This window comes from Pleurodeles waltl, chromosome 12 (genome assembly GCF_031143425.1).
Source record: "Pleurodeles waltl isolate 20211129_DDA chromosome 12, aPleWal1.hap1.20221129, whole genome shotgun sequence".
In the NCBI taxonomy this organism is placed as follows: Eukaryota; Metazoa; Chordata; class Amphibia; order Caudata; family Salamandridae; genus Pleurodeles; species Pleurodeles waltl.
This window is the reverse complement of record NC_090451.1, coordinates 571,935,646-571,960,070: the sequence shown is the minus strand read 5'-3', so window position 1 is coordinate 571,960,070 and position 24,425 is coordinate 571,935,646. Positions and strand designations below refer to the sequence as shown.

The 24,425-nt window shown below is 44.8% G+C and overlaps 1 protein-coding gene across 3 annotated transcripts in view; it reads left to right on the top strand.

Moving 5' to 3' along the window:
* CADM3 (cell adhesion molecule 3) overlaps window positions 1-24,425 on the top strand; it is a 603,256-nt gene that overhangs the window by 203,159 nt on the left and 375,672 nt on the right. For all 3 annotated transcript variants that reach the window (XM_069217689.1, XM_069217688.1, XM_069217687.1), the window contains exon 6: window positions 3,137-3,227. In XM_069217689.1, coding sequence (XP_069073790.1) covers window positions 3,137-3,227 — 91 coding nt within the window. The remainder of the gene's footprint in view (window positions 1-3,136; window positions 3,228-24,425) is intronic.

Sequence of the window (24,425 nt, the reverse complement as noted above, 5' to 3'; positions counted from 1 at the left end):
CCTCTAAATATCCCCCTTACATAAAGGGAACGATTCTAGCAGACTCTTTAATCACGGCAACAGATAGGAAAAGAGCAGATTTCCCCTCACCCACACTACCTCCCCTAGATAAAGAGAGCAAGAAGATGAAGATTCACTGTCTTCGCCTCCTTCCTTCTTGACCAAGCTTTATATGACATGGGGGACTGGGTCGCCCACATATAGATTAACCCATTAAAATGGCTCCCTTAGTTCTCTGGCTCTCAGTAGTTTTATTGTCTTTATCAGTGATTGTTTTAAGTTGTGATAAGGGGCTGAGTATACCAGTTGATCTCATGTTAAAACCATCATAGCAGCCTTAGGGATATATAACCTCTTTTTTGAGTCTGCTGATATTTTAAGGAAAGATAAACTGCACGCTAAGCAATTGTTTCTAGATTACAGGCATATGGTTAGTGAGAACACAGAATTGGAAAAAACATCTGTTAGGTGCCATAATCTGCTGAAGACAAACCAAGGTTTTGAATCATATTTATTGAAAGTGGCAGAGTCTTGAAAAAGAGCCCTTTTACTTGTTTACCAACTGGGGCAATACGCTGTCAGCTATGTTTTTTTTTTGTGTCAATATGATGGCATTGAAATAGGCATTTGCCCCTGTGGCAGTTGCAATTTGTTTTCTTTTGCATATTTTATTGTTTTTATTCTATATGGTATTTATTTCCTTTGCTGAAACAATATAGGTTTAAACAATGTAGACCTGCATGTTTTGCAGTTGTTTTTTTTTTTTTAAACCGGGCATGAAATGTTGCAATTTAATGCTTTTATAATTTTTTTAATATTTTTGCTTGTACTTTTATGATTGTAACATGATATAATGTTCGCTGACGTGGCTGGAGATAAACATGCTCTGCACGCTCCTGTCATCTAGTGTATGGTCCAGAGTGTTGCAAGTTGTTTTTCTTCAAAAGAAGCATTTTCAAGTCACAGGATCGAGTGACTCCTTCTTGTGATATTGCGTAAGAGCATCAACGTCTTTGTTAGATTGTTTTCTCTCTGCTTTTTGGACGTGTGTGTCTTTGCTCCCTCTCTCTTCTCGCTCTGGTTCAAAATCTTTTTTCCGTGTTCTATTTATCAACAATATTGTTTCTCAATCACGTATTCCCATCTTTGCGTTCTTCTCAACTCGTCGGTCCGGGTAACGACTGTGCACCCTCTGGGGCGACCTCGCCTGTTTTGGGCCTTCCTCACCTTGCAGCACTGAAGAGTATACTGAGCCAATGGAACAAACACAGTTTCACTTCTGTCCTCGTTGCCACTCAAAATTCCCCCTACTCTGATCAACATCTGGTTTGTAACCTGTAACCTTCACCAAGAAAATACCTGCAACACCTGAAAATCCTTCTGGTCAAAGAACACCCTTCGGGCCAAAGAGCTCGTCGGTTGGAGATGACAAACAATTCTCCAGATGAAACCCCAGACACCTCTGGAGAGGAACACGCCCAGGAGGAGCTGGAACGAGTGGAGGCCTTCTACATCCAGGATTCTGACTCGGCAACCAGTCAGATATCAAAAGCCACTAGGTAACATCCGCACAACCTGGGAGTACCATGGCCCTTCCTGCTCACCCTAAAACTGTTACATTATATGTAAACACGAAAGGTACATAGATCAAGCTGCTGGTAGTCATGAGTCCTTGGGAGAAATCAAATAGTATAGGTAAATGATAGCCATGATAAGCCTCAAGTATTTGTGGAGCGAATAAACCCGTGCCGTGCGCGTCGGGGTTTTGGCAGAGTGTTTACATATAATGTTTTATATACATCTGAAGCCTTGACAAAGTCTTGAAGACGAAACACGTGTTGGCTGTTTTGCTGTATGGACTTATTGTTAAATTCGAACATCCTATTGTAACTTTGACCATTTATCACCATCTGGCTGCTCTGGACACATGGTCATTTTGTACAACGCAGTCTTTTGATTGGCCCTCCGACACCTGTGGTGGCAGGTGTTAGGGCTAGCCTGGCACCCAACACCATATTGTTTAAATTTTATGACTTCGCTCGGTTTTCACTATTGACGTACGCTTTGCAGATGTGAAGGCACTCTCTGGCATCCGCCACCTTCTACGCCTGACTTAGGGGGTTATTCCAACTTTGGAGGAGGTGGTAATCCGTCCCAAATGTGACGGATTTACCACCAGCCGTATTACGAGTTACATAGGATATAATGGACTCGTAATACGGCTGGTGGTATATCCGTCACTTTACCGTCACTTTTGGGACGGATTACCACTTCCTCCAAAGTTGGAATAACCCCCTTAATCTAACAAAGGAGTTGATGCCCATTTGCAGTATCACAGAGAAGGAGGAGTCACTCGATCCTGTGACTCAAGAATGCTTTTTCAAAGAAAAACAACTTTTAACACTCCGGACCCAACACTAGATAGCAGGAGTGTGCAGAGCATGTGAATCTACAGTACTACATTCCATGAACAGATGCTTACTGGGTAAGTAACATTTTCCATTTATAAGTAATGCAATACATTTGCTCCACCATAAGTGCTCTTTGAAAAACTTGAATAAAACCTTAATTTTGTAAAAGAACAATAGATTTGGCCTTGCATCACTGCTTGGTATAGGGTACATGGCTAGACTGGGCCTACAGTTTACATCCTTATCCACATCCATTTGGCACAGCCATGTACAAAAAGGTCTAAACAGTTTAAACACATTCCCATGTCTTGTATTTGTAAAAGCGTAGAGTCAAGTAAATAACATAGTCCCAGAAGCTGATTCATGCCCAATTGTATAAGACAACTTCTTTTCTGTATAGTGGTAGGTAACTATTCTGTTGTGTTCCTTTACAATTTTTTCAAACGTTTCTTGGTAGTAGATTTAGCACTGCATAAAATGAATTCTTCCAGTGATTAAGGCCTTGTATTACAGAAAAGTGTACATTTTTAATTTTTTCTTGGAATCGACAGCTGGGTTTTTGTGGATGCACTGAAGGAATGAAGGAGCTAACAAGAGGGATGTAATTTAGTGCTGAAGGTATTTGCCCGTATTGTTGTTCTAAACAGTCCTTGTATTTCTAAAAAGGAGCTATTGGATTTGTTTTTTTAACTAACCTCAGTGTATCTGTTCTACTTATCCTACAGATAAACCTGTTGCCAAGATTGAGTCTCAGCCACAGTTCCCCAGAGAGGGAGATAACCTCCAGTTACGCTGCCTTGCTTATGGGAATCCCAGGTAGGAAGCTGTCCTTATTCAGCAACTTTAACAACGGGTTTTGGGCAGTTGAGATGCTTGTCCAGAGACAGATTTGTAGGCTTCTACTTACTTAAATGCTACCTTAACCAATATATGGGTACTGCTGACTATGCTGTTCTTGATTCTTCACTCATACTCATTGCCGACTGCCCTCCTTGTGCACATTCCCCACAACACAGCACTCTCCAAACTTCCACCTGTGTGAGTAGAATACCGTATGATGCTGGGTGCAAGGGGGCATGGCAATGAGGCGCGATCGTCAGACGAGAGAAGGAATGAACATCTCGCTCGCCGGCCTGTACAGCCCCTAACCCGTCCTCTGCCCTCTTGGTCCCCCAGGTGCTATAGCGCTCCAGGACTAAGGCTTGTTTGTGCAGCATTATTGCCAGAAATGGTGAGTCAACTGAGCTGCAGTAGGTGCAGGTGGCATCATACCAGCACTGAGCCCCTGCACCGGCCCAGTGACCCCTGTGGTGACCCCCAATAACAATTGCAGGCCACCTTTTAATCTACTGGCCCGATGGAGCCCCTGTAGTACTGTTGTGCTCCCCAGCTCATAGCTGCCACATGCAGTAGCATTGGGGTGCTTAGGGATGCGTTACGAGGTGTGTTAGAGAACTATTTGTGCTCACTCAACCTGACAAGAGCTGCACTTGTGGCTGCAGTAGGGTGCTTAGATGACAGCCTGACATTCTTCATCCTCTGCTCTCCTGTCCTCCTACCTTCTGCGCCATACCACTGGACCACCGTGACCTCCCCACTATGTCAGACTGAGGGCCTCCCGAACTGAAGAACTCTGCAAGACGAAGTCCCTCTCCCCTTAGGATGGGTGAGGCGGCACCTAGCTAATTGAAGGTTGAAGTGTCAAAGCCCACTGCCAACAGGGGGAGATTACACAAAGCCTATTGATTGTTGATGGCTACTCACCCTAATACACCCTCTACCTTTCTAGTATCAACAACCTGTCTAGAAGTGCTGAGGAGCTTGCTGTAAGTGCGTGTTTGTGCCCCCCCCCCCCCCCCCACCCTACTCCTTACGCGATAAAGCTCAAAGCAGAGGCCATGTAAATGGCTGAACGAAAATCAAACAAGAGGGGTGAGGCAGCACATTACCAACTAATCTGACAGACCAACTAACTGATCAAAGAAGGAAGTATCAAAGCTCCCACTACAAGGTTACAGGACAAGCCTAGCATCCCAGTATCAATAACTGTTCAGACACTGTTGAGGAGTTAGCTACATCCAGTAGTAAATTCCTGCAGCTCAAAGGCGAACACTGGCCTTTTTATAAAGCCTGCTGTAAATTTAAAATGGCTAGTAATTAGCGACTATCAACGGTACCAGCCCATGGTTTGCAAATAAGAAGTGAGTAGTGCAGCTATGTAGCTGAGTCATTCTTGTGAAAATGGCCCAGTAGGTTGGGGTGCGGTTTGCAAGTTCGACACTGTGCTCACTCCCACCAAAGTCCAACATACCAAACATCCCAAGGTGACAGGTAACATGAGATCAGGCAAGGTCAGACAACAAGTCTTGCAAAAGAGTCTGACCCAAAAAAACCTCAAGAAAAGGGGTCACACCGTCTACATGACAAATGAAAGCACAGGCCCAGTCAGCCCACTGATATCGCCAATTCAGACATTCTTTGGGAAGACAAACTGTCCCGGTAAGTTCACTTTTTTAAAGGATCCAGCTGCAGTCAACTATTCAACTACAGAAGACATTGAGGGACTGCTGAATCCACTTACACCTCAAAAGTTGGCCCAGTAACAACATGCCCTGATCAACGGTCCAACCTAAACTCAAAAGAGGTTGCAAAAACAACATCCTCAGTAATGTGCGAAATGCCAGGAGGTAACATTGTTACGACAGGCACAGGTTCATGTTCTAAATGGTCAACACTCAACGCCAAGATCTGGCCAAAGGCCGGACTCAAATTCGGTCACCTAGGCAGGAAAAACTCATCTGCAACAGCACTAGTAACCCTATTGAAGAGGTTGATAATTCCTGGCTACACTCAAACTCAATAACAAATAATACAGATCTCATACAAGCAGTGGAGGTTAAGACCGTCAACGTGGCAGACAATCATGAAGACTGCACGCACTCACTAATAGACATTTTTAGTCACTTGGATTTATCAGCCCAAGCAAATCCTAGAAATGATCGCAAGTCATCAGGACAACATTTAGCAACCTAAACACAGATCCAGTCAGATGGAACAGATCGAAACACTCCCCATGACTCGTAAAGAAAGACAAGCTGTGATAAGAAAGAAGCATGTGTGGGGACCCCAAGCAGTGCGAATCACAACATCTTAAAGATGGAGAACATTTCGATCCTACACTCCTCAGTACTAAACATCCTACAAACCTCAATCTTGGCACTTAACATGCAATCAGACAAACTGGATTTTCAGATTGACCTCATGAACATTATAGCTTCCCAATTCTCTGGCATCAACACCGAACTGGAAAAACTGACAGATCTGATAACCAGGGTACAAGAAAGGAACCCTCCAGTTCTACAAGAGGACTGTGGGTGTGGCTCAATTATTCACGAGCTAAGTACTATCCCAGGCTTACTAACTAGCATCTCAAATGAGAGGAAACATTGCAAGCTGAAACAATGCCTAACAGGCCCACCCCGGAGCGAAATAAGTGCCCCCATGCTCAAACAACAGAAAAACAACTGATGTCAGAGCAAGCAAGGCACGTAGTTCTTCATGCAAAATACCTGTGAACCCGGTGCCAACTGGACAGCCCCCACCCCCGCCCCCCCAACTCCTTGAGCTTCATTAAAAAGTCACTCAACAGAGTGAATCTATGACTCTAGTACAAACCACAAGACAGAAGAAATGGGCTAGGAAGGCAAGAAGAAACTCTGGCTGCATAGTGAAAGATGATGCATGTAATAATAAATTATATCCAATTGTTGAAGCCAAGCAGAAACATCAGGACCTAGTAACAGCAAACACCTCAACAATTCGGTCTATGGATAATGAATTTGAGGAATTCGAAGAACTTGAGGTGAAGCAGATACACTCGGATTCAGTAGATGCATTGCAGGCAACAATCGTAAGGTCCAACACCGTGGAGAAGGCATGTGAAACTGTTTGGAAGCAACTCCACTCTGATCAGAGTCTGGAAGATGGGAAGATGAGTAAGTACTCCCGACAACACATGTAAGCCCCTGAACCAGGCAGGATTGTGCCCTTTGCTACAAATAGGAAATTATGGCACAAGCCTAACCTGTCAGCTGAGCATGCCCCTTCAACAAAAAATAAAGGTTCTGCCAATAGTAACAAATGCATCCAAGGTGAAATACCTGCACGTCGTACCATCATATTAGCCTGCAAGATACCTGAGGGTACCTCTGGTGATGCTTCCCAGTGGGGTCATAAACCAAAGAATGCCCTCTGAATGACAAGATTGTAGTAAAAGTCAACATACAAAGAATAGAGGAAGCAAACAATGTAATGCACCTATGAAATAAAGGCTTGGAAATGTCTCAACACTCTTCATCCTTAACCCCCTCCTCCCCCCTTCCCTGGGGAAATGGGGAGTGTTAATCAGCAAGTCGTTATAACACTTCAGTACATCTCGCAAGAACAGTAGGACATCCTGAACAGAGTGAATATAATGAAGCTGTTTGCAGAAACACTCACATTGAAACATATAAAATCATCAGACTTGTTATTAGTTAAATATCTACTCAATGAGGATCACAGACAACCAGAGCAAACCCTCAACACATGGAGAACAGAGGATATAGCACTCCTAGATAACAGTGCAAACCAACAGTTTGAAAAATGGTGCATAGCACTCTCAAAACCCATAAAACCTTTTTACCCTTCTCCGCTACTAATTCTGGTTTGAAGACCAAGCACCCAATTGGGACCCACGTCTGTGCAGTGTGTCCTATAACTGGAACAAGCCCTCAATGAAAAAACAAATAACCAATGGACAGGAACCAAGGCCAATGGCACTGGCTAGTGCCAGCCCTAAATTCTCCAAGAAAAGATTGACACCTAATGCAAGAGACAAGTAAACCCCAGGAAACTTCATTAACTATTTTCTTTCTGGAATACTGCAGGAGCAAAGTATGAACTCTGCGACGGTGTTCCCCCAGCGAACTGAGGGAAAATATAAGATAATCCCACTTAAAGAGACCTGTCTGACCAATCCCGTGCACATGGCAGGTTCCATCTTCCAACACTTTGAGGCCAGGATATCATCGATTTGGGAAATCAAAAGGGTTCTTGCAGTAGATGTGTTGACAGCACTAAGCGTAAGTTTTGAGCAATTACCCATCTCGGTCCCGATCTACAAGTAATCAAGTTTAGCACACCGACAATCCCTTTAAAAGAACGAAAATATTATTCAATGTTTCTTCGCACCCCAGTGTACACAAAAAAAGGCTACTGCACTATTCAAAAAATGAATTCCCAACATAATGGAAATAAGGTTTATGAATCCTGCCTGTGAAATACTCGGGACAGGTGATTTTAACACTAACCTATTACACACCCCGGACGAAGATGAGCACTTGGCAGCTAAGTTTGGGTGGTCCAGCCACAGGCTTATCACCCACGAAAACGTCCTGACCACTGTGAGCAAAAACTAGTCACTGCCCTGGAACACCTGGGCTTTAGAGTAATAAACGGCAGAACTCGGGGCGATAACCTTCCCAGGTTTACATATCATAGTGTGAAACTCAAGAACAATAATAGAATACACAGTCTTCTCTCTGCCACTACTAAAACACCTGAGGAAATACATAGTCAAATACACAATGCGAAGAGATTACTCGTACCAGCACCTGGAGCTACGTTTGAACCCTCTGAGACACACAACTTCACCAGTCGAAATAGGAAACCTATAAATAACCAATTTGAAGCACTTGAGAGGGGCAAACCACTCACTACCGAAGTTAGCTAGCAAGGCGAAAAATATACGGGAGGCTAGCGGTGCACCCAATTGCACCATAACGGAAGGGTGGACGTCCTTATTAATAAGGCTGCTAACATGTGGTCCCGTTGTAAACCTTACCCAAAGGCAAGCAGTCAAGCACCCAGTTGGCTTGACGAAAAAGTGCAGAACCTTGAAAAATGAGCTAGGACGGGCAGTTAGAAATGTAAAAAAAAAAACAAAAAAAAACAATGCCCCTGCCCACATATTGGAGAACATAAACAAATTGAGAAGAGATACAAAAAGCAACTTTTGGAAGACAGGGAAAGCAATCTCCGATGAGTTCCAGACAAAACTCCTTTTCAACACCAAACAAACCAACCCCAGAGCTTTATAGGAAACCGTTAACAGTATCTACAGAGATGCAAGAGTAATAAACTCAGTCATGCTGGATAAAGCCTGGATAGCCCATCTGACCAAGACATTCACAAAGGGCCCACAAACGGGAAACCTTGAAACGGCAAGTAAGCCTGACCTATTGACTTTGCCAATGCTTGTTTCTCCAGGCTGCTGTTTCCCTTAACTGCAGGTGGCATTTGTTTTTACAGATCATGCTATTTTAGGATCTCCATACTTCTCTTTACACTGCAGCTCCACTGTGTTGGGGTGTTGACTCGTTCGCCTGTCTCTCGCCTACTACTTATTTATGTCTCGCTTACTAAACAGCATAAACTCTGTGTTGGCAAAAGACCTGTTGTCAGCTTACAGTGAACTTAGAGCACTCACGTTGGTTTACTTTCCTGTCACTCTTATTTGCTGGCTTTTCATTTGTTAGCTTATGTGACCCTTCTATCCTTTTCTTGAGTTTGTTCCTCTCCTAGAACATGGACACCCTGCTTGTTTCATTCCACTGATTACAAGCACTGTGTAGGAAGTTGGCTCTGTATGTGCTATTTCAAAGTAAGGAATAGCATGCACAGAGTCCAAGGGTTCCCCTTAGAGGTAAAATAGTGGTAAAAATAGATAATACTAATGCTCTATTTTGTGGTAGCGTGGTCGAGCAGTAGGCTTATCCAAGGAGTAGTGTTAAGCATTTGTTGTACATACACACAGACAATAAATGAGGTACACACACTCAGAGACAAATCCAGCCAATAGGTTTTTATATAGAAAAATATCTTTTCTTAGTTTATTTTAAGAACCACAGGTTCAAATTCTACATGTAATATCTCATTCGAAAGGTATTGCAGGTAAGTACTTTAGGAACTTCAAATCATCAAAATTGCATGTATACTTTTCAAGTTATTCACAAATAGCTGTTTTAAAAGTGGACACAGTGCAATTTTCACAGTTCCTAGGGGAGGTAAGTATTTGTTAGGTTAACCAGGTAAGTAAGACACTTACAGGGCTTAGTTCTTGGTCCAAGGTAGCCCACCGTTGGGGGTTCAGAGCAACCCCAAAGTCACCACACCAGCAGCTCAGGGCCGGTCAGGTGCAGAGTTCAAAGTGGTGCCCAAAACGCATAGGCTAGAATGGAGAGAAGGGGGTGCCCCGGTTCCGGTCTGCTTGCAGGTAAGTACCCGCGTCTTCGGAGGGCAGACCAGGGGGGTTTTGTAGGGCACCGGGGGGGACACAAGTCCACACAGAAATTTCACCCTCAGCAGCGCGGGGGCGGCCGGGTGCAGTGTAGAAACAAGCGTCGGGTTTTCAATGTTAGTCTATGAGAGATCTCGGGATCTCTTCAGCGCTGCAGGCAGGCAAGGGGGGGATTCCTCGGGGAAACCTCCACTTGGGCAAGGGAGAGGGACTCCTGGGGGTCACTTCTCCAGTGAAAGTCCGGTCCTTCAGGTCCTGGGGGCTGCGGGTGCAGGGTCTCTCCCAGGCGTCGGGACTTTAGGTTCAAAGAGTCGCGGTCAGGGGAAGCCTCGGGATTCCCTCTGCAGGCGGCGCTGTGGGGGCTCAGGGGGGACAGGTTTTGGTACTCACAGTATCAGAGTAGTCCTGGGGTCCCTCCTGAGGTGTCGGATCTCCACCAGCCGAGTCGGGGTCGCCGGGTGCAGTGTTGCAAGTCTCACGCTTCTTGCGGGGAGCTTGCAGGGTTCTTTAAAGCTGCTGGAAACAAAGTTGCAGCTTTTCTTGGAGCAGGTCCGCTGTCCTCGGGAGTTTCTTGTCTTTTCGAAGCAGGGGCAGTCCTCAGAGGATGTCGAGGTCGCTGGTCCCTTTGGAAGGCGTCGCTGGAGCAGGATCTTTGGAAGGCAGGAGACAGGCCGGTGAGTTTCTGGAGCCAAGGCAGTTGTCGTCTTCTGGTCTTCCTCTGCAGGGGTTTTCAGCTAGGCAGTCCTTCTTCTTGTAGTTGCAGGAATCTAATTTTCTAGGGTTCAGGGTAGCCCTTAAATACTAAATTTAAGGGCGTGTTTAGGTCTGGGGGGTTAGTAGCCAATGGCTACTAGCCCTGAGGGTGGGTACACCCTCTTTGTGCCTCCTCCCAAGGGGAGGGGGTCACAATCCTAACCCTATTGGGGGAATCCTCCATCTGCAAGATGGAGGATTTCTAAAAGTTAGAGTCACTTCAGCTCAGGACACCTTAGGGGCTGTCCTGACTGGCCAGTGACCCCTCCTTGTTTTTCTCATTATTTTCTCCGGCCTTGCCGCCAAAAGTGGGGCCTGGCCGGAGGGGGCGGGCAACTCCACTAGCTGGAGTGTCCTGCTGGGTTGGCACAAAGGAGGTGAGCCTTTGAGGCTCACCGCCAGGTGTGACAATTCCTGCCTGGGGGAGGTGTTAGCATCTCCACCCAGTGCAGGCTTTGTTACTGGCCTCAGAGTGACAAAGGCACTCTCCCCATGGGGCCAGCAACATGTCTCGGTTTGTGGCAGGCTGCTAAAACTAGTCAGCCTACACAGATAGTCGGTTAAGTTTCAGGGGGCACCTCTAAGGTGCCCTCTGTGGTGTATTTTACAATAAAATGTACACTGGCATCAGTGTGCATTTATTGTGCTGAGAAGTTTGATACCAAACTTCCCAGTTTTCAGTGTAGCCATTATGGTGCTGTGGAGTTCGTGTTTGACAGACTCCCAGACCATATACTCTTATGGCTACCCTGCACTTACAATGTCTAAGGTTTTGTTTAGACACTGTAGGGGTACCAGGCTCATGCACTGGTACCCTCACCTATGGTATAGTGCACCCTGCCTTAGGGCTGTAAGGCCTGCTAGAGGGGTGTCTTACCTATACTGCATAGGCAGTGAGAGGCTGGCATGGCACCCTGAGGGGAGTGCCATGTCGACTTACTCGTTTTGTCCTCACTAGCACACACAAGCTGGCAAGCAGTGTGTCTGTGCTGAGTGAGAGGTCTCCAGGGTGGCATAAGACATGCTGCAGCCCTTAGAGACCTTCCTTGGCATCAGGGCCCTTGGTACTAGAAGTACCAGTTACAAGGGACTTATCTGGATGCCAGGGTCTGCCAATTGTGGAATCAAAAGTACAGGTTAGGGAAAGAACACTGGTGCTGGGGCCTGGTTAGCAGGCCTCAGCACACTTTCAATTGTAAACATAGCATCAGCAAAGGCAAAAAGTCAGGGGGCAACCATGCCAAGGAGGCATTTCCTTACACACTGTTATTACTTATGCATGACGGACTCTATGAGAGTGCATACTTTTTCCTAACTCTTTCCCTCTTGTACTTCTGTCCCCTGGGCTCACTCTTTGTTGATTTCTGTTGCCTATGTGCTTTTTCCTGGCCAGGCCTCTTCCAGGGTGCCCTTCTGTAATTGTCCCCCATGTTGCTTTCTCATCCGTGTGTTTCTCTCCTGCCAATGTATGCTGCTGGTTTGCGCACGTAACTCCCCCTCTCCCTCATCCTCAGTGTTGTTTCTCCCTGCCTGTGCCCTCCATATTACGTCTTTCCACCTGGTTCCTATGTGTAGCTTCTCACCACCAGTACATTCTATGTTTTCCCCCACCAACCATGCTTATTATCACTTTACCTCTCCTCAGGATGCTGCTATTGTTCAGTGTGCCAAGATGAGCTCCATGCTTTTATGTAAAAACAATACATAAACATTGTTTCTTTCATGTTGCCAGCTAATTGGTGTGTTTTTTGTATTACAAGAACCATTTGTATGACTTTGCTCAAAGATGGAAGTTAGAAACATTTGAAAGAAAATACAAGGATTACACGCCTGTTGTACTTCTGCCCATCACTTCAATAAAAGTTCAATAGCATTTTATTATTCACTGTACAAAAAATCCTTTCTAATTCATCATGGGAAACAAGAAAATCTTCATGTCTTGTTAACCTTTTCTAAGTAACAACACAATGATCCAGGCAAGCACTAGGTCCTCGTGTGTGAAAAACCTATTTCCTTTTAGTGTGTCCAAGTACCACTAAGCAGGGGAGTGGTTGTAGGACTTCTACTGCTTCTAATTCAAAAGCCACATCTGACGACATAACAGGGGAGACCCTTGGCTGCTTGATAGAGAATGTTGGAGAAAAATCTATCAGTAAAGTAAGACAGAACAATTTACACAATAATATGGTTTTAATTGATTGGGAAAATCCGCCAGTCTCAAAAAGAGACCAAAGTCTGAAGTTCTCGATTATAAGCAGTGGTGTATATATACTGTAAAAGCTACAAAAAACACAAGTTAAAATATGATGTAAATAGCAAACTGGACAGATAAGGTATTGCCAACATACGTAAGTATTTCCAAAAATTGTGTACGTGTTCATGTTTAGCAGAAGACCTCTTTTGTGGGTTTTTTTTTTTTTTGCAGTTCTCAGAATAAGGGTGAGATAACCTAGAAAAAGTTTTTTTTGCATAGCGAGCGCTTATAGCTTGTTTAACGTCATTGGGCTCAGCCCAACCTATCTGACTTTAACATATTCTCAACAGGCTTGCGCTTAGGCAGAATCCACGTTTGTTTACACCCTGTGCTCAATGACGATGCAAAAACCATTTTCTTCTGTCAACCTTTCAGTCTGTCTTTTAAAGCTAATGTGCACTGTGACCAATATATTTCTGCAGAAGAACCTACAGTTATCTTTTTCAGCACATCCATAATCTCCCCTTTCCCCCAACTCCCGTCCCTGCATTGCCACCAAGAGTATTGGTTCCCCTTTAGAATATTAGAATAGCGTATATAAAATAACAAGAGAAAAGAGAGCAGGAAAAAAGTAAACGTGGAGTAGAACAACATGTTTTGTGGTGCATAGGAGATAAGTCATTTCAAACTCATCTGACTACTCCAAATATAAACTATAATGATGAAGTAATGTGTGTATATATATATATATATATATATATATATATATATATATATATAATGTTCGATGGCATGTGTAGCTGCAGATACACATGCTGTGCATTATCCTGCCATATAGTGTTGGGCTCGGAGTGTTACAAGTTGTTTTTCTTCGAAGATGTCTTTTCGAGTCACGAGACCGAGGGACTCCTCCCCTTTCGGCTCCATTGTGCATGGGCGTCGACTCCATCTTAGATTGTTTTCTTTCCGCCATCGGGTTCGGACGTGTTCCTCTGCGCTCCGTGTTTCGGTTCGGAAAAGTTAGTTAACAATCGGAAAATTTGACGGTATTGTTTGCGCTCAGTATCGGGTTAGTAATAGCATATCGACATCGAAGAAAAGAAGAGCTCCGGCAGCCCTTCGGGGCTTCCACTCCCCGGCGGGCCCTGGTCGGCCCGACCGCGTGCGTCTTCAAGGCTCATGGAACAGACCCCATTACACTTCTGCCCCAAATGCCACGCTAAGTATCCTTATACAAACCAGCATTTGGTCTGTAATTTGTGTTTGTCCCCCAAACACAAAGAGGATAACTGCGAGGCTTGTCGGGCATTTCAGTTGAAGAAGACGCTATGGGACCGGAGAGCTGGAAGGCTTCAAATGGCGTCGACGCCGGCTGGATACCCCGACGTCAAAGAAGAGGAGACATTCTACATTCCTGATTCGGACTCGGACGAGCCCGAGAGTGAGCAGCCGGTGAGGCAACAAACCGTGAGTAACGCAGCCCCGGCCAAAACTCACTCGAAAATTATGAAAGCCCAGGGGACGCCACCACCAACAGGCCATGGCTTTACCCGTAAGCACAGTGACCAAACATCGGCACCGAAAAAGGGCACACAGCAGCCGAAGACATCTGACTCCGGTCGAGATACCGGCACAGAGTATACTCGGCATCGAGATACCGGCTCCGAGCAAACTCGGCACTGAGAGATCGGCACCCCGAAAGCTAAAAAGGTTTCTTCGGAGCCTAAAAAGACTGCTGAGAAGTCTTCGGTGCCGAAACATCCAGCCTCGGAGCCGAAACAAAGCTCCTATATGGACGAACAAGGCCTTTCCTCACAGCTACAAGGCCACACGTTTGGACAAGAACTAGAGATGGGAGAGCCAGACCATACACAGAGGAGGATCCATATACAGAAGGACACAGGGAAAATAAGAACTCTTCCCCCAATTACAATGAATCGGAAACTCGCTTTCCATGAAACGGAAATGCAGCCAAAAGCAAAGGTGGCTAAAGAAAAAACACCACCACATTTTTCACCACAGCCATCGCCACCGCACTCACCACAACTGTCCCTAATTGAAACACCCCCAATGATGCAGTCACCAACGCACACAGGGATGAGCCAAGATGACCCAGATGCATGGGATCTGTACGATGCACCAGTATCTGATAATAGTCCGGATTGCTACCCGGCAAGACCATCACCACCAGAAGACAGTACTGCTTACATGCAGGTGGTTTCCAGGGCAGCTACCTTTCATAACGTAGCACTGCATTCAGAACCTATATAGGATGACTTCTTATTCAATACCCTGTCATCAACACATAGCCAATACCAAAGTTTGCCAATATTACCAGGCATGTTAAAACACACTAAACAGGTGTTTCAAGACCCAGTCAAAGACAGAGCCATCACACCTAGGGTGGAGAAGAAGTACAGACCTCCCCCTTGTGTACATTACACAACAGCTAACTCCTGACTCAGTGGTAGTAGGAGCAGTCCGGAAAAGGGCAAACCCACAGACTTCTGGGGATGCACCACCACCCGACAAAGAAAGTCGAAAATTCGATGCTGCAGGGAAAAGGGTGGCAGCACAGGCAGCCAATCAATGGCGAATTGCCAATTCGCAGGCTTTACTGGCAAGATACGACAGGGCACATTGGGACGAAATGCAACATTTCATTGAACACCTTCCCAAAGAGTTTCAGAAGCGTGCCCAACAGGTTGTGGAGGAGGGCCAAGGTATCTCCAACAACCAAATAAGATCGGCTATGGACTCAGCAGACACAGCTGCCAGAACAGTAAACACGGCGGTCACCATTCGGAGACACGCATGGCTACGCACCTCCGGATTTAAGCCAGAGATCCAGCAGGCTGTGCTGAATATGCCTTTTAATGGACAACAATTGTTTGGGCCGGAGGTGGATACAGCTATAGACAAGCTAAAGAAAGACACTGACACGGCCAAAGCCATGGGCACGCTCTACTCCCCACACAGCAGAGGCACCTTTAGGAAGCCACACTTTAGAGGCCCAAAACACAGAGCCTTCTACCTCACATGCCAGACCCGCATACCAGGGCCAATACCAAAGAGGAGGCTTTAGGGGACAATATAGAGGTGGTCAGTTCCCTAAAACAAGAGGGAAATTCCAAAGCCCAAAAACCCCACAAACTAAACAGTGACTCCAACGTCACAAATCCCCAACACATAACACCAGTGGGGGGGGAGATTCACAGATTATTACCAAAATTGGAAACACATAACTACGGACTCGTGGGTCCTAGCCATTATCCAACATGGTTATTGCATAGAATTCCTACAGTTACCACCAAATGTGCCTCCAAAAGCACACAACATGTCCAAACAGCACTTAGATCTGTTACAAGTAGAAGTCCAAGCGTTGTTAGAAAAAGAAGCAATAGAACTAGTACCCAACCATCAGAAAGGAACAGGTGTTTACTCCCTGTATTTCCTAATTCCAAAAAAGGACAAAACACTGAGACCCATCTTAGACCTCCGAACACTAAGGGGGTCATTCGTACCCTGGCGGTCTATGACCGCCAGGGTAGGTGACGGAGGAAGCACCGCCAACAGGCTGGCGGTGCTTCCGGGGGCATTCTGACCGCGGTGGTAAAGCCGCAGTCAGAAAAGGGAAACCGCCGGCTTCCCGCTGCCCCAGGGAATCCGACCCCCTTCCCGCCAGCCTGGTTCTGGCGGTTTTCACCGCCAGAACCTGGCTGGCAGGAACGGGTGTCGTGGGGCCCCTGGGGGCCCCTGCAGTGCCCCCAGGGGCATGGGCACTGCAGGGGCCCCCTAACAGGGCCCCACATAGATTTTCAGTGTCTGCGTGGCAGACACTGAAAATTGCGACGGGTGCAACTGCACCCGTCGCACACCAGCAACTCCGCCGGCTCCATTCGGAGCCGGCTTCCTCGTTGCTGGTGCTTTCCCGCTGGGCGGGCGGGCGGCCTTTTGGCGGTCGCCCGCCCGCCCAACGGGAAAGTCAGAATCACCGCGGCGGGGGCCGCCCGCCGAAGTAAGAATTACCCCCTAAATCTTTACATCAAATCAGATCACTTTCACATGGTGACTCTTCAAGACGTGATTCCCTTGCTCAAACAACAGGACTACATGTCAACATTAGATCTCAAGGATGCTTACTTCCACAAACCCATACATCCTTCCCACAGGAAATACTTGAGGTTTGTAATCCAAGGCGTACATTACCAATTCAAAGTGTTACCGTTCGGGATAAAAACAGCACCAAGAGTATTCACAAAATGCCTTGCGGTAGTAGCTGCACATATCAGGAGACAGCACATACACATATTCCCTTACCTAGACGATTGGTTAATAAAAACCAGCACTCAGCAACAGTGTCTTCAACACACAAAATACGTCATAGAAACCCTTCACAAGCTAGGGTTCTCAATAAACTACCAAAAATCACTTTTACACCCGTGTCAAATACAATAGTACTTAGGAGCAACAATCAACACACAAAAAGGGATTGCCACTGCAAGTCCACAGAGGGTACAAGCATTCCAAAATGTAATACTAAACATGCACCCAAACCAACACTATCAAGTGAGGTTTTTGATGAAACTTCTAGGCATGATGTCTTCATGCATAGCCATTGTCACAAACGCAAGACTACACATGCGGCCCTTACAACAGTGCCTAGCAACACACTGGACACAAGCACAGGGTCAACTTCAAGATCTAGTGTTGATAGACCGCCAAACACACTCCTCGCTTCAATGGTGGAATCCTATAAATTTAAACCAAGGGTGGCCATTCCAAGACCCTGTGCCTCAATACGTGATCACAACAGGTGCTTCCATGGTAGGGTGGGGAGCACACCTCAACCAGCACAGCATACAGGGACAATGGGACGCTCAACAAAGCCAGCTTCATATAAATCATCTAGAACTACTAGCAGTGTTTCTAGCATTGAAAGCATTTCAACCGTTAATAGCCCACAAACACATTCTTGTCAAAACAGACAACATGACAACAATGAATTACCTAAACAAACAGGGAGGGACACACTCATCACAGCTGTGCCTCTTAGCACAAAAGATTTGGCATTGGGCGATTCACAATCACATTCGCCTAATAGCACAGTACATCCCAGGAATTCAAAACCAGTTAGACGACAATCTCAGTCGAGATCACCAACAAATCCACGAATGGGAAATTCATCCCCAGATACTACAAACTTACTTTCAAAACTGGGGAACACCACGAATAGACATATTCGCAACAAAAGAAAACGCAAAATGCCCAAACTTCGCGTCCAGGTACCCACACCCTCACTCCAAGGGCAATGCGTTATGGATGAGTTGGTCAGGGATATTTGCTTATGCTTTTCCCCCTCTTCCACTCCTTCCGTATCTAGTAAACAAATTGAGTCAAAATAAACTCAAACTAATACTAGTAGCACCAACTGTGGCTCGCCAACTATGGTACACAACACTACTAGATCTGTCAGTAGTACCTCATATCAAACTACCAAACAGACCAGATCTGTTAACTGAACACAAACAACAGATCAGACACCCGAATCCAGCATCACTCAATCTAGCAATCTGGCTCCTGAAGTCTTAGAATTTGGACATTTAGACCTTACACAAGAATGTATGGAGGTCATTAAACAAGCTAGGAAACCTACTACAAGACATTGTTACGCAAATAAATGGAAAAGATTTGTTTATTACTGCCATAATAATCAAATTCAACCACTACATGCGTCCACAAAAAACATTGTAAGATATTTATTACACTTACAAAAATCAAAGCTAGCTTTTTAATCCATTAAAAGACATCTCACAGCATTATCTGCAGATTACACATTCAACATCACTCTTTAGAATCCCGGTCATAAAAGCATTTATGGAGGGTCTAAAGAGAATCATATCCCCAAGAACACCACCAGTTCCCTCATGGAACCTCAATATTGTATTAACACGACTCATGGGTCCACCATTTGAACCCATGCACTCTTGTGAGATGCAATACTTAACCTGGAAAGTAGCCTTCCTAATAGCTATCACATCTCTTAGAAGAGTAAGTGAAATACAAGCATTTACTATACAAGAACCCTTTATACAAATACACAAACATAAAGTGGTTCTACGCACAAATCCCAAATTTTTACCAAAAGTTATATCACCGTTCCACTTAAATCAAACTGTGGAACTCCCAATCTTTTTTCCACAACCAGACTCTGTAGCCGAAAGGGCATTACATACATTATCAATACAAAAAGTACACTGTTCCTAACTCTAGGGTGAACAATTAAAGTTTAGAAGCTAGAGCCCTCACACACCCAAAGGGTGTCATGCTTCATCATCGGGAAGCTCCTCGTCAGACCGGCAGGTGCAATGTCTGACGGGCTCCCCTTTCGGGGGCTCTTTGCCGGAGATCTTTTTATGTATGGTGGCTGCCGTTGAATCAAGAAGGTCAGGCACTCAATATGGCAGGAGAGTAGAGAAAATATTAAGATTGATTAGGGACCCCTCAACTAGTCTGTTTACTGGCAATATAAAGGGGTCACGATCAAGATTAAAAACATAGTTAAGTGGACAATGAGAATAATGCTCAACCACTTAAAAAAGCCTGGAGTACTGGGAATTTGTCACCTGACCCCTAGGGTCTGGTCAACATGTTTCGCGTAAATGTGGTCATGAAAGATCCTCTAACGCTTCATCAGGACCTATATCAAATTAGACTTCTCCTGGCTATATATAGATGAACTCACTAACCTATTATGTATGTGAGAAAAATTAGGTACCAGTCACTTACATTTTGAGTAAACTGTCCCGTCAAAAGTCTCAAACAAAAAATGGGTCGCCCTAGAGAAAACAGAAAATAGAAATACAAACAAATCTGAAAGCACGGTTAAATGACCAATCACACCCAATGTGGATCTGTGCACAAAGTGATGTCAAACAAAAGAAAAACTATGCTTACCCGCCCTCTTCGTGTGGGGGGCCCCTTGGGAAGTGGCACGGTCCAGCCTATTGCTTATAGCAGAGGTTAAACGTTGTCAGCACAATGAAAAATATATCTATGTAATTATTATATGCAGTGGAAAATTCCCTCTCACGGATGGTATTAGTGTTGACGATCATCAACATACAATGCAGTGTTAACTTACAATATATTGACATAATTACTAAATAAAGGAAGTGGTAACCACGTGTAGTTTCCTGCTTATCTACAGTAAGTATCTGTTAAATCAGCTGAATCACCAGAATGATTTAATTACTGGTTCAGTGCAAACATTCAGTCGTGATCAAGCTGGAGTAAAAGTCGGAGGAAAAACACACCCGATATGAACATATTAGTAGCAGTGAGAAATGATCAATACAGTAAAAATCCTCAAAGCGACGTGCCCAACAGACTTACTTTTAAATAGGCGTCCTCGATTCGGGAAACCTACCCTCGGCGTGCTCTCCCCGGAGACACTGTGCCGAGGTTGGGTCAGGGTATTTAAAGCCCAGCGCGGGAGCTAATTGCTTCTGCGTTGCCTGGACACTGATTTCATTGAAAGGGAAAACGGACTCGCGAGACTCCAGATGGTGAGCTCGCATCGGCTTTCACTCTACTAGAATGGCGGCCAAAAATGCTCAAAAATTAGACTTCTACGTCATGAGTATTGAAAAAGAGATATAATGTCAGCATTATGGATAGTGATAACACGTAATAAATGAGAAAAACTCAAACCTAAATCGGGTGACTCCAAGTAATAAGTGGCATCGAGTAGTTCTCTGCTTAGTATGGCGGCCATCTTAAGAGGGTAAAAAGGCTCAACTCAAATAACTTAAGGAGGTAAAGAGGGAACACTTAAACACTAGATATATTTTATTGTACTAGGTCGTGATTAAAACATAACAAAGTGATCCACTGCCAGAATCAAGGCTTATGATTGCAGATAGTATCTCGTGGTCAAATGAGGCTACGAGTCGTAATGGAGAGAGATAGATATCAGGTCCAAGAACCAGAAAGTTCGCAGCTAAGTCCATCGTTTAGGGCATTAGGACGGTTGTAAGACGAATAGTCCTAACTTTAATGTGAATAGGTCATTGGTCTCATAAGGCTATTAGCGAGACAAGGCCACCCAAGGGATATCGTCGTTCAGCCCAATGGTGTTAGTGTGTAATTTAAATACCCAGCGTTGTTCAAGCCTGAACAGTGATTGAGATGAGTCATTAATAAACTTGGGAGCTTCCAAAACAACCCAGCGTAAGTCATCTGGATTATGGGGTTTCTCAAGGAAGTGAGCACATAGTTTGGTGGTTATGCGGCCACATCTGATGTTGCTCCTGTGTTCATTAATCCGTGTCTTGACAGGTCTAGAGGTCATTCCGATGTATCGTAGACCGCATGGACATGTTATCATGTAAACACAATTCTTTGTGTTACAATTGGTATGTTTGGTCAAGTTCCATCGGCCGATGGGTGCCAAATCGAGTGTTTTAGTCTGTTGTGTCAAAAAACAAACGTTACATTGTCCACATGGATAATGTCCTGACACTGGAGGGAGATTCCAAAGTGTCGACTGGGTCTGGATAGTATTTCTGGGACGGGTATGAATTATCAAGTCCTTGATGTTCTGTGACCGTTTAAAAGCAAATAGAGGTCTAGGAATAGTACAGCCGCTGCTGCTAAGTATTGACCATCTTTTCAGGATGAATCTCTTGATCTTATTAGACAGAGGGGTAAAGGTGGTAACACATGTCAATGACTTGCTGTTATTCCTAGTGTTCGGTGCGAGTAATGCTTCGCGATTATTATTCCTCGCTCTTTTACAGGCTCGATTGACAATCTCCCGGGGATAGTTGCGTGCTAACAACTTGGTTTGGAGGTCATCAGCCTGGGTATTGTAAGTGTGTGTTGACCTGCAGTTGCGTCTTAGTCTCAAAAATTGGCCAAACGGTAAGTTATCGCGTAAGGATTTGGGATGATGGCTGTCGTATGTGAGAAGGCTATTGCGGTCTGTTGGTTTGTGATATGTGCTGGTGATTAATTTACCATTCTGAATGGTGATCAGTAGATCCAAAAAACTAATCTCATTGGTAGTCATTGTTGATGTAAATCTCAAAAAGGGGTTGAGTGTATTGATCCATTCGGTAAAGGTAGAAGCAATATCCAAAGGACCATGCCACACTATCAAAATGTCGTCGATGTAACGACGCCATAATTTGATGTTGGCAAAATATGGATTTGTGGGTGGTAGAATGAATTGTTTCTCAAAATTGTACATGTACAAGCATGCCAGGCTGGGAGCAAAAGTGCTGCCCATACATGTCCCCCTTATCTGGTGATAGAAATCATCCTCAAACTGAAAAAAGTTTTCAGTCATTGCTAGGTGCGCACATTGCATGATGAAGGAAACCGGTGACGTGAGATCCTCACTATTTTCTAAAAGAGTTGTTTCAACTACCTGTAAGGTTGCATCCTGTGGGATGTTTGTATACAGCGCTTCAACATCCAAAGTAATTAGACCGTGTACATCGACCGTCTCATTAATTAGATCGATCAAATTTAGTACATCCTTGGTGTCTTGTAAATAGGTGGACGATTTTTTGACCAGTGGTTGTAAAAAATGGTCGCAAAATATGGACAAAGGTTCTAAGAGGGAACCAATACCTGACACAATAGGCCGTCCCGGTGGTGGTGAAATGCCTTTGTGAATCTTGGGAAGGCAGTAAAAGTATGGAATTTTAGGGTGAAGTGTGTCTAAGAAGGCAGCTTCTTTTGGAGAAATCCAAGTGTTATTAGTTGCTTCAAGTATCATTGACTTAATCTTGGATTGTAATCTAGGGGTAGGATCCCTGTTGATTTTAGCATAGTAAGTATCATCACTGAGTAACCGTAGGCACTCATCCCGGTAATCTCCGGAGTTCATTATCACTATCGCTCCTCCTTTATCAGCCTGTTTGATGACGATAGTAGTATCTTCATTCAGTGTCTTTAGGGCCTGCCTTTCAGTAGTGGAAATATTGATAAAAGGGCGTTTAGGATGTATTGTCGCTACGTCGGTTAAGACCGCTTTCTCGAAGGCTAACACCTCGCATGGAATAGTTGGAGGTGGCGGAGTAAACGTAGATTTAGGCCTGAGTCCCGAGTCGGTCTGGACACTGTCAGATGGTGTATCCGAAAAGTAGAATTGTAATCTAATTTTGCGGAAAAATTGTGAAAGTTCGCAATTTAACCTGAAAAGATCTTCAGTCGGTGTGGGCACAAAGCCCAGACCTCGATTAAGAACCCTGGTTTCTATCACAGAGAGTTGTCTGGTAGAAAGATTCACTACTAGGTTCTCGGGGGTTGGTTCTTCCCCTGGCTTCTGGTGATCATCTGGGGTTCTTCCATGGCCCATTGAACACGTCTGCCTCTGCCTCTTCTTCTGCCTCTGCCTCTGCCCCGGCCTCTGCCTAAAAAAGGCATGTATGGCATAAAAGGGCGAGGTTGGTAGAAGGGATAGGGTGGCTGCCATGGTACATGTTGATTTACAGGGTAGGGAGAGTAGTTATAGAACGGTGGAATGGGTGAATTCTCATCCGTGCTCCATCCATCGGAGGATGAACTATTACTGATTTTGCGTGGTTTTTTGAAGGAAGATTGAGAGTCATCTGATGAGTGCGACTGTCCGTCTGTCTCAAAATCCTCAAGAGTGTAGGGATAGATTTTTTATCGACTAAACCTGGTGATGTCTTTTTGAAGTTTTGTAATCTTTTGGTTCGTCAAAAAGACTTTTGTCTCATTTAGTTCTGTATTGATCTCGGCTAGCCGAGTCTTAAATGCCGCCAGAGTCACGGTGGTTCTTAATGTGCCTTCTAAAGAATTAATCTGGATGGTAATGGAGTCTGCCAACCGTCTGGAAGTATTGATGATAAGTACTAACCAGTCTCTGGTGCATTTCCACGCTATCTGAGCCCAGTCTTTCCTAAATGCAAGATCTTGCAGGAAGATCCTGGGTATATTGGACACTAAAAGGCCATTGGGGGCGATATTAGCTCTCAGGTATTCGGTCATTATAGTCCCGTGCATAACAGTTTTTATAAGGTCGCGCTTCAAGGTGGACAATTTGTCCCAATCTTCTTTAAGACTGCCCATAGAAGCTGACCCATCATTCTTTAAAATTGACGGTGTTTGCAAGATCGCTGCAACCATTTCATCGTCAAAACTCAAACCCTGGAAAGTGTCCATTGTGTCGGAGACACTGGGTGAGTATTAATGGCTAATCCCACAGTAAAAAACTGTGCAGAAGTATCAACAAAAAGGAGGGATCGGGAGAATTATAGGTCCAGTGTACGTACTCCCAATATGATAAATCAATACAAAAAGTACACTGTTCTTAACTCTAGAGTGAACAATTAAAGTTTAGAAGCTAGAGCCCTCACACACCCAAAGGGTGTCATGCTTCATCATCGGGAAGCTCCTCGTCAGACCGGCAGGTGCAATGTCTGACGGGCTCCCCTTTCGGGGGCTCTTTGCCGGAGATCTTTTTATGTATGGTGGCTGCCGTTGAATCAAGAAGGTCAGGCACTCAATATGGCAGGAGAGTAGAGAAAATATTAAGATTGATTAGGGACCCCTCAACTAGTCTGTTTACTGGCAATATAAAGGGGTCACGATCAAGATTAAAAACATAGTTAAGTGGACAATGAGAATAATGCTCAACCACTTAAAAAAGCCTGGAGTACTGGGAAATTGTCACCTGACCCCTAGGGTCTGG